Here is a 15,620-nt window from a genome sequence, read left to right on the forward strand (position 1 = left end):
TTTTGGCTGAGTTTCTGATTGGCTCCCTGGTTGCTAAGAAAATGGTTGCCTTGGTTTTTCAGATTTAAGGACCCCTGTAAGCGCCATGTGGGAGGCTGCGTGGGAAAGGAAGTCTGTGAGGAAAATCTGCTGCGGCTTCTTCCTCAGAGAACTCCCTCCCTTCCTAAGGTAAATATAGTTTTCTCCCCCCAAAAAGAAAATGACAAGGTTCTCTTATTTCCATAAATTCTTACAGTACATATTTGGAAATTTAGTTCCGTTCCCTTTTTTATCTCCTCCCTTCTCCAAATGACTGCTGCTCATTGGCACGTGGAGGTTGAAGCTGCGACTGTTCACATTTATGACAGTTGACACAATTGTAATGTTTTAAAATGAACTAGGTCTTGAGTCTTGCCACACAGAAAAAGGGGTTTTCCTGCCCTACAGGGCACCAAGAAAATTCCTCGAGGGATACCAGACATCTCTTAGCCACATTCGCTGAGAAGGGAAGATCCTCAGGATAATCTTTCACTCCGACAAAAAGTAAGACAATGTGGAACTTCAGGAGCTAGAAAAGATCATTTGGGGAATAAGAAGGCTTATCAAGTGACTTATGACTTTGCAAACTGTTACGGGTTCCACATGCCTGGAATGGCCCAGTATTTGGCTTGGGGGAATGGGTTAACATTTAGGGGTGAGATGTCCAAATGTCTGTGGGGTTTCTCTTACTTTGCTTGTGGACATTTTCAGTGAGGTTACTCTAGGTCTCAACCTCAGGGGTACTGGGAATTGTTTTCAGAGAGGACCTCACAATTTCACCAAGATAATGGCTTTGGTAGACCATGAGGTTTCTGAAGGCAGGAGCTTCTTTCAACTCAATTCAACAACTTTTAAGCAACTGCAATGTGCTAGGCACCGAGGATACACTGATGAAGAGCTCCCACCCTCGCTAAGGTTACTGCCACACAGGAAAGGCTGATATCAGCCAAGTAACTACCCTGACATTTGATGCTTGTCAGGTGAATAAAGGAATACACAAATAGTGGCAGAAACAGCTATGGCCAGTTACCTCTAGGGGAGTTTTTGGAATTGTTTTACCTGAGAATCAATAATGTCAAGTACTGCCTTGATATTGCAAATCAATGTTAAGTACATCACTACTTCTTTCTTACTTCACCACGATCTCCCCTTCTCCCACAGCTTTACTGCTTTGAAGAGTGAGACTACACTACTCTACCTACACCCCACGCCCAGTCCTCTGAAATATCCCCAAAGCTTATAGCTCTGCTAGTGGTGAACTCTACTAAATGTACTGGATCCTGGTAAGCATGTTTGCAATAGGATGGGGTGGGGCAGAACAGGCAGGGTTTTCTAATTATTGACAGGATTCTGGAATTCTCCACTGTGGTTTCTAAACTATTAGGTAAGTCATAGCCTGACTCTTGGGTTTTAAATAATAATTATTTAATCCTTGGATTAAAATAATATCAAAGTTTCCTAACTGAAAGTCTGAGAGCAAGAACTACAATTTGTTCAATGCTGGCTTTTAATGCTGTAGCAAGCATTAAATACAGAGGGACCAATGGTTAAACAGGCATGGATGCTTCATTCCCTTTTACGTTATTCTGGTCAGCCATTCATTGCTCTTTGCTTACAGCAGTTCTGTCCCATCAGCTTCAGCAAAAGGGTCAAATACAAGGGGAGAGGATAGGAGGAATGCCTGAGCAAGAAATGGCAGGACAGGTACAACTATGTGAACATCAGGGCTTAGGAAAGAGAACAAAGAACTGGAATAACATCTTCCTACTCAGGAACACAGCTACATCTGTCTCTGTCTCCTGAGCTACCCTTACATCTTTTTTTTTTTTTAATGTGTGTGATGGTGGGTAGAGGGTGAAGAATAAGCACAGCAGGACAGAAAGAGAAAGAACAGGGAGAAGAAGGAGAAAAGAGAATTTTAAAATCCCCGTATGGTTTGTATCAAACCCAATAAAGGGATGAAAGCTCTAAGGCCTCTGAAAGGAGCCCTGCAGCACCAGCACTCCTACCATTCTAAGCACAGCCAACGTCTGCTTGACAAATGTTGTTTGAGCATCTCCTTTTGCTGGGACCTGGGCTAAGCCACTGCAGTAATAAATAAATAAATAACAGTTGCATTGTATTGATAGTTCTGCTGTTCTGATGTCTCTGCCAATAATAAAATGTACCTGTTGGAGGCTGTTAGTTTTTCTCAGCTGCCACAGATACCCAGAGAAATCCTGTCTTGGTCTCTATGTGAATAATAAAATTAGCCAAAGTTCTTAGGCTAGGATTTCTTAGCTTGGAATTCTTAGAACCTGTAGTTATTTGCCCACAATCTTAAAGTATAAGCTAGAAAGCTTGAAGATGTTCTATCAGACAATAACCTTGATGGTAATCAAAGAAAACAGGAATAAATAGAGGTTGTTAAGACAGCTGAAAGCAGTTAATTCATTTTTTTTACTTGATATATTCTCAAGGTCAGTCTAGTTATAGTCTCATTCTTTGCACATATGTGGGGAAGTAAGCAACCTTAGAGAATTCTTTTCTAGGGACTCTTCCTCCACTGCAAATCCCTCCCCAACACACGATACACACACACACATATACATACACACAGAGTAGAAGTGGCACTGGGTTTAAACGACTGAAAAACACTTGTCTCAAGGATACCAGGACCATTTTGAGTTTTCCTGTCTCAGGGACTTTGGTTATTCTGGGCATCTGCATTCTGAAGAACAGCAATTTGAGGCCTCAAGAATAGTTTAGATCTACCATGAGACAACTCAGCTAAATCAATATAAATCCAATGAAGAAGACAGGTGCAGAATCCATCAGAATCTTGGGAGAGGAAATCTGTCACTGAATTTACCTCTAATGAAAGCATGCAGATCCTGGACTACAGACCACAACTGGAGAGGAGCTGATTCTTGCTAGGGGGACTGTGGCCTAATGGAAAATCTTCAGGTATTCCTCAGCACACCAGGTTGTGTCATAGAGAACCCACCTAATACAGAGAACTCAGGCACTGACAGCAACATTACTGCAGACGTGCTATGATTCAACAGTGGTTGCTCTTTCCCTGTGGCATGGAGCACTCAAAGAAAGAAGGGTTTCAACTTACCTAGTCACACATCAAATTTATTTATGGATATGTGGGGGTGTTTGAAGAGAGACAGAACTAGGTGCAATCAAAACGCACATTACATTCTTCCTTAAGGGAAAACCAAAAGGGCTGTAAGTAGTTAAAAAGGAAAAAAGGAAGGTATGTTTAGGAGTAGAGGCCATGAGGGAAATTCTATCATTTTATATCTTTGCAGTTCTTCAATCTACATTCCTTTATGCCTTAAGGCACCCCACTGGCTCCTCATGATGACAATGACAGGGGTCTTGAGTTCCTCTAGGTCACTCATGCAGCTCCTTTCATATCTCTTACCTACCTGTGTACAATGCTGGCAGCGTATCTGAAGCCCATATATTTGATTCGCTGCATGTAAATTTAGGAAGAGAATTCGTGATTCTAGTTTCTATATAGGAATAGGCTCCATTCCTAAAGCTCAGAGACAGTCTGCAAAACTCAGACCAAGGGACAGGGATTATATTTACCATGCACATTACATATTTATATCTTAGCAGGTTGGACTGACATCATAGGGCACATACCTTCTACTAGTGTATTTGTAACAACACTCATTATACTGTTGATTCTGTCCTTCCGCCCATAGGAGGCTAATTGGTCCATGGAAACTAAGAGAGATCCAGGGCCTTTCTTCTTAATTTCCACCTCAGTTGTAGCCTGCAAAAAGAAAAAAAAAAAAAAAAGCAAATAGAGTGAGTTAAGTCTATAACAGTAAATCTGGGCCTTACTTGATAGACAGTCCAGTGTGTGATCTTCATTACAGTCTTTAACTTTGATCCTGCAGTCCTATTCACTTCAAGAAATAGAATGAAATGAACTGGCCATGGTTCATCCTTATTTCTGTGGATGATAAGACCAAGTCATTTAAGTCTGTGTGAATCTACAATGACCCCAAGAATCTGGCTGGGACCCAAACATCTCAGCTGGTTCATTTCAAGCATACAGTAGAAAGACCAGATCCTCCTGGGGTACTGCCATCAGAAGTAGACCCTGAGTTTTCTGGTCCTAATCTCAAATCCACAATATTTGGCTAGAATTGGTCCACATGATAAAGTCAGTCAAATTTACTTCTATTTGAAATCTCATTAAGGTCAAGTCCCTGATCACACTGAGTATTATAGATGCTGTTTCCTCCTTGAGTAGGAGCACCATTATTCTAATAAACTGCCTCTTCCAAATACCAAATCTGGGCCTAACTGAACATTAGCAAGTTGAAGATTTGCTCCGGATCTCCTACAAGCCATTGTAAGAAAGTACAGAAAGGTTTTGCTATCTTAATTAAATATATTGTATCCCATGTTTATCTTGTCCTTTCACAGTTTTATGAGCTATGTTCAAATTCCCAATAAAAAATGGCAGAAAATATAATCAGATTGTTATAAAAAATATTATTACATGCTCCACCCTGGGCAATAACTGGTATGGTAGATTACATCAAAGGGTTTCTTAATGTCCCTGACTTATGTTCTTGTGACTATTCCACATCAGTTCAGGCTTAATGGGGTGGCTTAAGACCTAGCTCTTTAGTAACCATGTTGTTCACAGTACCATACCACCATGTAGACTTGGCTCTTCCTTCTGAGATGGTGAAGGTAAGAGGACAGAGACAATCACCAGCTCTCAGAGGACAGGGGAGATTGTACGAGACTGGAGAAGCACATGTCTGGTCAATAAGAGAATGATCCTAGTTGTTTTAAAAAGAAAATAATTACCTCTGGAGAGCTACATCAAAAAGCCTATCTGTTCTAAACATCTTCAGATTTTAAGGACTGAACAGAAGAAAGTTCCTGGCAGATTATGATTTATCTTATTAAAGTGTTTCATTAGCCTGCAGTCCCAGCTACTCAGGTGGTGGAGGCAGCAGGATTACATGAGCCCAGGAGTTACAGACCATCCTGGGCAACACAGAGAGACCTCATCTTTAAAAAAAAAAAAAAAAAAAAAGCGTGTTTCATGAGACCACTTCACTGATTCAGATTTGGATCAGTGATCTCGGGGTCTTGTTTGTTTTGTTTGTTTGGCAAAGCCACAGAAGAAGTGCAAGAAAAAAAAAAACCGATTTCCCTGGGAATTCCTTGCTGCATTACTATACTAACATTTGTGTATGTAAGAATGACTTGTGGTGGTTGCCACAGGAAGAGGCTTCCTGCCTATGGAAAAAGGAGGGAAGAGCAGGAAGGACTTTGTAATGTGGTTTGAGTGCCAGCATAGCTGCAGAACAGAACATCAGGCAAATCTCTAAGGTTTTTTGTTTTTGTTTTTTGAGAGAGTCTGCTATGTCACTTAGGCTGGAGTGCAGTGGCATGATCTTGGCTTACCGCACCTGTCTCTGACGTTCAAGCAATTCTCCCACCTCAGCCTCCTGAATAGCTGGGATTACAGGCATACACAAGCACACCTGGCTAATTTTTGTATTTTTTAGTAAAGACAGGGTTTTGCCATGTTGTCCAGGCTGGTCTGCAACTACTGGCCTCAAGTGATCCTCCCACCTCAGCCTTCCAAAGTGCTGGGATTATAGACGTGAGCCACCACGCCCAGCTAAAATTTAATTTTATTTAAACAAATACTTATTGTGTGCTAAGTGGTGTGGATACAGTGGTGAACAAGACATACAACATGGTCCCTGTCCTCTTGACGGGTTTAGCCATGTTGGCCAGGCTGGTATCAAACTCCTGGCTTCAGGTGATACACCCACGTTGGCTTCTCAAAGTGCTAAGAAATCTCTAAGGCTTTTAGCTCCAATCTCTGGCTTCCAGACAACATGTCTGGACCCACCTGGGACCTGGGGGAACTTGCTGCCCTGAAGGAGAGGACACAAATCTGGCTGGCTTCACCACCTGCTGACTGTAGAGCCCTAGGGCCTTGAGTGAACATAGGTGGCAGCCATGTAGTGGTTACAGCAGGCCTTGGGCAAGACCTTGTGCTGTGCTGGCAGCAGTCCCAGTAGTAATGGCCAGAGGAGTGCTTACATCAACACACTCCAGTTCAAGGTGGCTCAGCACTGAGAAAGAGACTTCATTTCTTTGGGAGAAAGTAAGGGAAAAGAACAAATCTTTGCCTCGTAATCCAGAGAATTCTTCCAGATCTTTATTATCCCAGACCACCAAGGTGGCACTTCTATTAATCCGCAAAAAACACAGCATTATTGGACTTGGGGCTCAAATTCCTTCGAATACCTACCTGGAAAGCCTTCTTAAGAAGGACATGCACAAGTAAGCCCAGATTGCGAAGACTATAATAAATACCTAGCTTGTCAATGCCCAAACACCAACAAACATCTACAAGCATCAAGATCATACAGGAAAACATGGCCTCACCAAAAGAACTAAATAAGGTACCAGAGACCAATCCTGGAGAAACAGAGATATGTGATCTCTCAGACAGGGAATTCAAAAGAGCTATGTTGAGGAAACTCAAGGAAATTCAAGATAACACAGAGAAGGAATTCAGCATTCTATCAGATAAATTTAACAAAGAGACTGAGATAATTAAAAACAAGCAGAAACTCTACAGTTGGAAAATGCAACTGAATATTAAATAATGCATCAGAGTCTCTTAATAACAGAATTGATCAGACAGAAGAAAGAACTAATGAGCTTGAAGACAGGCTATTTGAAAATACTCAGAGGAGACAAAAGAAAAAAAAAAAAGAATGAAGCACACCTGCAAGATCTAGCAAATAGCCTCAAAGGGAAAAATCTAAGAGTTACTGGTCTTAAAGAGGATGTAGAGAAAGAGATAAGGATAGAAAGTTTATTCAAAGGAATAATAACAGAAAACTTGCCAAATCTAGAGAAAGATATAAACATTCAAGTACAGGAAGATTACAGAACACTAAGCAGATTTAACCAAAAGAAGACTACCTCAAGGCATCTAATAACAAAATTCCCAAAGGTCAAGGATAAAGAAAGGATCCTAAAAGCAGCAAGAGAAAAGAAAAGAAAAAAAAAAAAACATACAATGGAGCTCCAATAAATATAGCAGCAGGCCTTTCAGTGAAAACCTTACAGGCTAGGAGAAAGTGGTAATGATGTATTTAAAGTGCTGAGGGAAAGAAACCTTTACCCTAGAACACTATATCCGGTAAAAATATCCTTCAAGCGTGAAGGAGAAATAAAGACCTTCCCAGACAAACAAAAGCCGAGAGATTTCATCAACACCAGACCTGTCCTACAGGAACTACTAAAAGGAGTTCTTCCACCTGAAAGAAGAGAGGATATTAATGGCAAGAAGAAATCATCTGAAGATACAAAACTCACTGGTAATAGTAGGCATACAGAAAAACACAGAATATTGTAGAACTATAATTATGGCATGTAAACTCCCAATTACACTGTTATGATAAGTCAATATAAATAATAACTACAGCAACTTTTAAAGACAGACAGTACAATAAGGCATAAAGAGAAACAACAAAAAGTTAAAAAGCAGAGGGATAAAGTTAAAGTGTACAGTTTTTATTAGTTTTCTTTTTGCATGTTTGTTTATGCAATCAGTGTTAAGTTGTCATCAGTTTAAAACAATGGGTTATGCCAGGCGCAGTGGCTCACGCCTGTAATCCCAGCACTCTGGGAGGCCGAGGTGGGCAGAGCACCTGAGGTCAGAAGTTCGAGACCAGTCTGACCAACATGGAGAAAGCCCATCTCTACTAAAAATACAAAATTAGACAGGCATGGTGGCACATGCCTGTAATCCCAGCTACTTGGGAGGGGCTGAGGCAGGAGAATCACTTAGGAAGCAGAGGTTGCAGTAAGCCAAGATCACACCATTGCACTCCAGCCCGGGCAACAAGAATGAAACTCCGTCTCAAAAAATAAATAAAATAAAATAAAATAATGGGTTATAAGACATTAATAATATTTGCAAGCCTCATGGTAGCCTCAAATTGAAAAACACACAACGGATACACAAAAAATAAAAAGCAAGAAATTAAGTCATACCACCAGAGAAAATAACCTTCACTAAAGGGAAGACAAGGAAGGAAGGGAAGAAGTAAAAGAAGACCACAAAACAACCAGAAAACAAACGACAAAATGGCAGGAGTAAGTCCCAACTTTTCAATAATAACATTGAATGTAAATAAACTAAACTCTCCAATAAAAAGATACAGAGTGGCTAAATGCATGGAAAAAAGACCCAATGATCTGTTGCCTACAAGAAACACACTTCACCTATAAAGATACACAGACTGAGAATAAACGGATGGAAAAAGATATTCTGTGTCAATGGAAACCAAAAAAGAGCAGAAGTAGTGGCTATACTTACATTAGAAAAAATAGATTTTAAGACAAAAATAATAAGAAGAGTCAGAGACCGCTATTACATAATGATAAAGGGGTCAGTCTAGCAAAAGGATATAATGATTATAAATATACATGCACCCAACACTGGAACACCCAAATATGTAAAGCAAATATTATTATAGCTAAAGAAACAGACCTCAGGCTAGGCACAATAGCTCATGCTAGAATCCCAGCACTTTGGGAGGCCCAGGTGGGTGGGTTTCTGGAGCCCAGAAGTTTGAGACCAGCCTGGGAAACATGGCAAAACCCTGTCTCTACAAAAAAATACAAATATTAGCCAGGCATGGTGGTGTATGCCTGTAGTCCCAGCTAATCAGAGGGCTGAGGCAGGAGGATCACTTGAACCTGTAAAGTCGAGGCTGCAGTGGGCTGAGATCACACCACTGCACTCCAGCCTGGATAACAGAGCAAGACCTTGTCTCAAAGAGAGAGAGACCTCAATACAATAACAGCTGGAGACTTCAACATCCCACTTTCAGCACTGGACAGATCTCCCAGACAGAAACTCAACCAAGAAACACCGGGCTTAACCTATACTAAGGATGACCAAATAGAACAAATAGACCTAATAGATATTTACAGAACATTTCATCCAAAGGCTACAGAATACACCTTATTTCCCTTATCACATGGATTATTCTCAAGGATAGGCCATATGTTAGGTCACAAATAAGTCTTAAAATACTCAAAAAATTTGAAATATCAAGCATTTTTGACCACAATGTCAAACATCTTTGAATAAAACTAGAAAGCAACAAGAGGAATTTTGGAAATGATACAAACACATTGAGATTCAATATGCTCCTGAATGACCAGTGGGAAAAAGTCAATGAAGAACTTAAGAAGGAAACTGAAAAGTTTCTTGAAACAAACAGCAGAAACACAACATAACAAAACCTATGGGATACAGCACAAGCACTACTAAGAGGGAAGTTTAAAGCTATCAGTACCTACAACAAAAAAGAAGAACTTCAAATTAATAACCTAATGGTGCATCTTGACTAGAAAAGGGCAAACAAAACCCCAAATTAGTAGAAGAAATAATAAAGATCAGAGCAGAAATAAATGAATGTGAAATGAAGAAAACACAAAAGATCAATGAAACAAGAGGTTGTCTATCTTTTGGAAAGATAAACAAAACTGACAAACATTTAGCCAGACTAATGAAGAAAAAAAGGGAGAAGACCAAAATAAATAAAATCAGAAATGAAAAAGGAAACATTACAACTGATACCACAGAAATTCAAAGTAGCATTAGTGGTTACTATGAGCAACTACATGCCAATAAATTGGAAAATCTAGAGAAAGTGAATAAATTCCTAGACACATTCAACCTACCAAAACTGAACCATGAAGAAATCCAAAACCTGAACAGACCAATAACAAGTAACAAGATTGAAGCTGTAATAAAAAGCCACTTAGTAAAGAAAAACTCAGGACTTGATGGCTTCACTGCTGAGTTCTAACCAACATTTAAAGAAGAACTAATGCCAATCCTATTTAAAATATTCTGAAAAATAAAAGAGGAGAGAAACTTCCAAACTCATTCTACGAGGCCAGTATTACTCTGATACTAAAACCAGACATAGAAATATCAAAAAAAAGAAAACAGGCTAACATCTCTGATGAATATTGATGCAAAAATATATTTCCCCAAAAAACCAACAAAATACTAGCAAACCAAGCTCAACACATTAAAAAGATCATTCATCATTACCAACTGGGATTTATCTCTGGGATGCACGAATGGTTCAACATATGCAAATCAATCAGTGTGATACATCATATCAACAGAATAAAGAACAAAAACCATACGATTATTTCCATTGACATTGAAAAAGCATTTTATAAAATTCAACATCCTTCGTGGTTAAAAACCCTCAAAAAACTAGGTATGGAAGGAACATACCTCAACATAACAAAAGCCATATGTGACAGACCCTCAGCTAATATACTGAATGGGGAAAAACTGAAAGTCTTTCCTCTAAGATCTGAAACACAACAAGAATGCTCACTTTCACCACTATTACTCAACATAGTACTGGAAGTCCTACTTAGAGCAATTGGACAAGAAAAAGAAATAAAGGGCATCCAAATTAGAAAGGAAGAAGTCAAATTATCCTTGTTTACAGGTGATATGATTTCATACTTAGAAAAATTCAAAGACTCCAACAGAAAACTCTTAGAACTGATAAATTCAGTAAAGTTGCAGGACATAAAATCAACATAAAAAAACCAGTAGCATTTCTATATGCCAAAGGTGATCAATCTGAAAAAGAAATAAAAAAAGTAATCCCATTTATAAGAGCCACAAATAAAATTAAATACCTAGGAATTAACAAAAGAAATAAAACATCTCTACAATGAAAACTATAAAACACTGATGAAAGAAATTGAAGAGGACGCAAAAAACTGGAAAGATATTCCATGTTCATGGATTGTTCAATATTGTTAAACTGTCCATATTAGTCAAAGCAATCTACAGATTCAGTGTAATCCCTATTAAAATACCAATGGTGTTCTTCACAGAAACAGAAAAAACAATCCTAAAATTTATATAAAATCACAAAAGACCCAGAACAGCCAAAGCAATCCTAAGCAACAAGAACAAAACTGGAGGAATGACATTATTTGATTTTAAATTATACAATGGAGCTATAGCAACCAAAACAGCATGGTACTGGCATAAAACAGACACACAGACCAATGGAACAGAATAGAGAACCCAGAAACAAACCCACACACCTACAGTGAACTCGTTGTCAACAAAAGTGCCAAGAATAAACACTGGGGAAAAGACAGTCTCATCAATAAATGGTTTTGGGAAAACTCGATATCCATATGCAGAAGAATGAAACTAGTCCCCTTTCGCCATGTACAAAAGTCAAATCAAAATGAATTAAAGATGTAAGTCTAAGACCTCAAAAACTACTATAAGAAAACATTGAGGAAACTCTCCAGGAGTGGAGAGTTTGGTCTGGGTAAAAATTTCTTGAGTAATACCCCACAAGCACAGCCAACCAAAGCAAAAATGGACAGATGGGATCACATCAAGTTAAAAAGCTTCTGCACAGCAAGGAAACAATCAACAAAGTGAGCAGACAACCCAAAAAATAGGAGAAAATATCTGAAAACCATCCATCTGACAAGAGGTTAGTGACCAGAATACATAAGGAGCTCAAAGAACTCTATAGGAAAACTCTATAGGAAAAAACAGAATAATCCAATTTAAAAACTGGCAAAATATTTGAATAGACATTTCTCCAAAGAAGACATACAAATGGCAAACAAGTATATGAAAAGGTGTCTAACATCTTGATCATCAGAGAAATGCAAATCAAAACTACAATGAGAGATAATCTCACGCCAGTTAAAATGGCTTTTATCCAAAAGATAGGCAATAATAAATGCTGGAGAGGATGTGGAGAAAAGGGAATCCTTGTACACTGTTGGTGGGAAAGTAAATTAGTACAACCACTATGGAGAACAGTTTGGAAGTTCCTCAAAAAACTAAAAAGAGAGCTACCTTAGGATCTGGAATCCCACTACTGGGTATATACCCAAAAGAAAAGAAATCAGTATATCCGGTCAGGAGCGGTGGCTCATGCCTGTAATCCCAGCTACTTGGGAGGCTAAGGCAGGAGAATTGCTTGAACATAGGACCCAGGAGGTGAAGGTTACAGTGCAGTGAGCTGAGATTGTGCCATTGCACTCCAGCCTGGGCGACAGAGTGAGACTGTCTCAAAAAAAAAAAAAAAAAGAAGAAGAAGAAGAAGAAGAAGAAGAAGAAAAAGGAAAAAAAGAAATCAGTATATCAAAGAGATATTTGCACTATCTGCATTCCCAAGTTTGTTGCAGCACTGTTCACAACAGCCAAGATTTGGAAGTAACCTAAGTGTCCATCAACAGATGAATGGAGAAAGAAAATGTGGTACTTACACACCACAGAGTACTATTCAGACATGAAAAAAGACTGAGATCCTGTCATTTACAACAACATGGATAGAACTGAAAGTCATTATATTAAGCAAAATAAGCCAGGCACAGAAAGACAAATATCACATGTTCTCACTTATCTGTGGGATCTAAAAATCAATGCAATTGAACTCCTGGGGATAGAAAGTAGAAGGATGGTTACCAAAGCCTGGGAAGGGTAGTGGGGCAGGGTAGTGGGGAGGTGGAGGTAGTTTATGGGTTCAAAAAAATAATAATTAGAAAGAAAGAATAAGACCTACTACTTGATAGTACAACAGGGTGACTATAGTGAAAATAATTTAATTCTACTTTTGAAAATAACTAAAAGAATATAACTGGATTGTCTGTAATACAAAGAATACTTGAGGGGATGGATACCCCATTTTTCATAATGTGATCATTAAGCATTGCATGCCTGTATCAAAGTATCTCACGTACCTCATAAATATATATACCTACTATGTACCCACAAAACTTAAAAATTAAATAAAATTTTATAAGGACATGCAAAGGTTCTAGAATAGGAAAATAATCTCTTGAGATGCTACATAATAATCTTAAAAATATTATTTTTTGTTCTTAGGGCTAATACTACCTCATTTCAAGAATTAAAGTTACAATACTCAAGACAAATGTATATTGGCATAAGCATAGACAAACAGATCAAGGGAACAGAACAGAGTCCAGAAATAGACCCACACATATACATCAATTGATTTTTGTCCAAGGTGCCAAGTCACTTCAACAGAGAAAGGAAAGTCTCTTGAACAAATGGTGCTAACAGACTGGATATCTATACAGGTTGACTTCTATCTCATTTCACACACAAAAATTAATTTGAGATAAATTGGAGACCTAAAAGTAAAACTCAGAACCATAAAACTTACAGAAGTAAAATATCTTCATGTTCTTGGGGGTAGGCATCCTTGAACAGGATGCAAAAAGCCGTATCATAAAAGAAAAAATTGATATACTGAACTTCATTAACATTAAACATTTTTATATCTGACTTGTATTTGGAACACAAAAAACTAACAAATCAATAATAAAAAGTCAAAAAAAATATTATCTGTATTGTGGAAATAAAGATCAACCAAATGAGAAAAGCAAAGGCTATTTATTTAGACCTTGCTACACCAAGTAAGTCAGCCACCATAACTGCCATTTGTGTTTTGGCAGAAACTCAAAGGCAGACAGAGGAGTGGCAAAGATTTATAGGTGAGAAAAGGGAAGGCTTCAAATGTGGCTTGATTGGAGGTTGTTGGCATGAGGAAGCTGGAGGCAACGTAATAAAAAGTGGGACATCTCATATGAGGGTTGGTGGGTGTATGTTTGGCTCTCTCTGGTTGAACCTAAGTTGAAAATGGGAACAAAAAGTAAGGAAAGCTGTCAGTTATTAAGTCCTGGCCATTTGGGAACTTTTTTTTTTTTTATTTGGGAAACAGGATCTTCCTCTGTTGCCCAGGCTGGAGTACAGTGATGTGATCACTGCTCACGGCAGCCTTGACCTCCCAGGCTCAAGTGATCCTCCCATCTTAGCCTCCCAAGTAGCTGGGACTACAGGTATGTGTCACCACACCCAGCTAATTTCTTAATTTTTTTGTAGAGATGAGGTCTCACTATGTTGCCCAGGCTAGTCTCAAACTCCTGAGTTCAAGCAATTTTCCTGCCTCAGCCTCCCAAAGTGTTGGGATTACAGCTATGGGCCACCATGCCTAGCTCCCATTAGGGGACTATTGCTACAGAAATTATTATTTAGCTTCCTGGATTGTCATCAGAGAGAGCAACCTGGCTTCCTGCAAGTTTGACTTACAACAGGCTGGCTTCTTGGACTGTTTATTGTAGATAAGGGGATTGGTTTCTTGGGCAGGTCATAGGTCAACGTTCTATTTTTATATATGTCTAGTCATTGTCCATTTGTAGATGTCTCATAGTATTCATCAAAATAGGCTGATTGATGGAGAGAGAGGGGGCAACACATATTCGCCAGTGTTAACTAACATGACACAAACTAAAATTGTCTATGAAGGACATCACTAAAAGTGCTAAGAGGGGGCTAAGATGGTGTCCAGAGAATAACATATTTGTACTACCAGGAAAATCTAATCTGTTAAAGTTAGGGTACACCAAGAGGGGTGGGCAGGCCTTCTTCCCTAAGTAAGGTTTTGAAAGCTGGGATTGAAAGGCTAGGTTCTTGGCTATTCTTTCTCTCTCTCTTTTTTTTTTTTTTTTTTTTTGAGACAGAGTCTCGCCCTGTCACCCAGACTGGAGTACAGTGGCGCGATCTTCGCTCACTGTAACCTCCGCCTCCTAGGTTCAAGTGATTCTCCTGCCTCAGCCTCTCAAATAGCTGAGATTACAGGGACCTGCCACCATGCCTGGTTAATTTTTGTATTTTAGTAGAGACAGGGTTTCACCAGGTTGGTCAGGTTGGTCTCAAACTCCTGACTTGAAACGATCCACCCCCCTCGGCCTCCCAAAGTGCTGGGATTAATAGGCATGAGCTACTGTTTCTTATGTTAAATCACAGACAACTGAAGGGAAGAAAATCTGGAGGAGCCTCTCTCCCAGGTAAAGCAGCTTCACTGTCAGCTTCTCATAGTCAGCTTCCACCTAGAATTCTGCTTGGGCTTCTGTGAGATGTACCTTCGTTACAGGCTCAGTTGCTCAATTCTCATCACCTGGCAGTGGGAAGAGGGCTTCTTCCTTCAACTATGTTGAGATCCAAAGGCCACAGGAAAGATCACACACCCTTTCCCTCTCCTTCTCTATCTCTTCAGTGCTTTTCGTTTTTGTTTTTGTACATGGAGGTGTATTTTTTTTTGTTTTATGTTGTGTTTGTTTTATGTTATGTTGGTGACTGGGGAGGAGAATTAACATTTTAAAGTTAGGAGCCTTGTTGTTGTTGTTTTTTTTTAATTCAACCTGTAAGAAGCCTTGGAGGAAAACCCTCAGTAACTGAGGAAGCAACTGAGAACCTTAAGTAAGTTCTTTGAAAGTTAAACCCAGTACAAGTTTGTTCCATTTATCTTAACCCAAATGCTGTTTATTTGGGCATTTATCCACTGACTTCCAACCTCCTAAATTACAGCAATCCTTCTCAAAGAAATATCCTACAACAGCTGTAGATGGCAGATTCTGCCCACATTTCTGAAGAACTGCCCAAGGAAGCTTGACTTCTTATTGATTCTAAATTGTTTTTGTAT

At 39.1% G+C, this 15,620-nt stretch overlaps 1 protein-coding gene across 1 annotated transcript in view; it reads right to left on the reverse strand.

Moving 5' to 3' along the window:
* SCN8A (sodium voltage-gated channel alpha subunit 8) overlaps positions 1-15,620 on the reverse strand; it is a 212,584-nt gene that overhangs the window by 64,732 nt on the left and 132,232 nt on the right. The window contains exon 13 of the mRNA XM_010374004.2: positions 3,661-3,793. Within this exon, the coding sequence (XP_010372306.1) occupies positions 3,661-3,793 (133 nt within the window). The remainder of the gene's footprint in view (positions 1-3,660; positions 3,794-15,620) is intronic.

The sequence above is a fragment of the Rhinopithecus roxellana genome, chromosome 10 (assembly GCF_007565055.1).
Source record: "Rhinopithecus roxellana isolate Shanxi Qingling chromosome 10, ASM756505v1, whole genome shotgun sequence".
Taxonomy (NCBI): Eukaryota; Metazoa; Chordata; class Mammalia; order Primates; family Cercopithecidae; genus Rhinopithecus; species Rhinopithecus roxellana.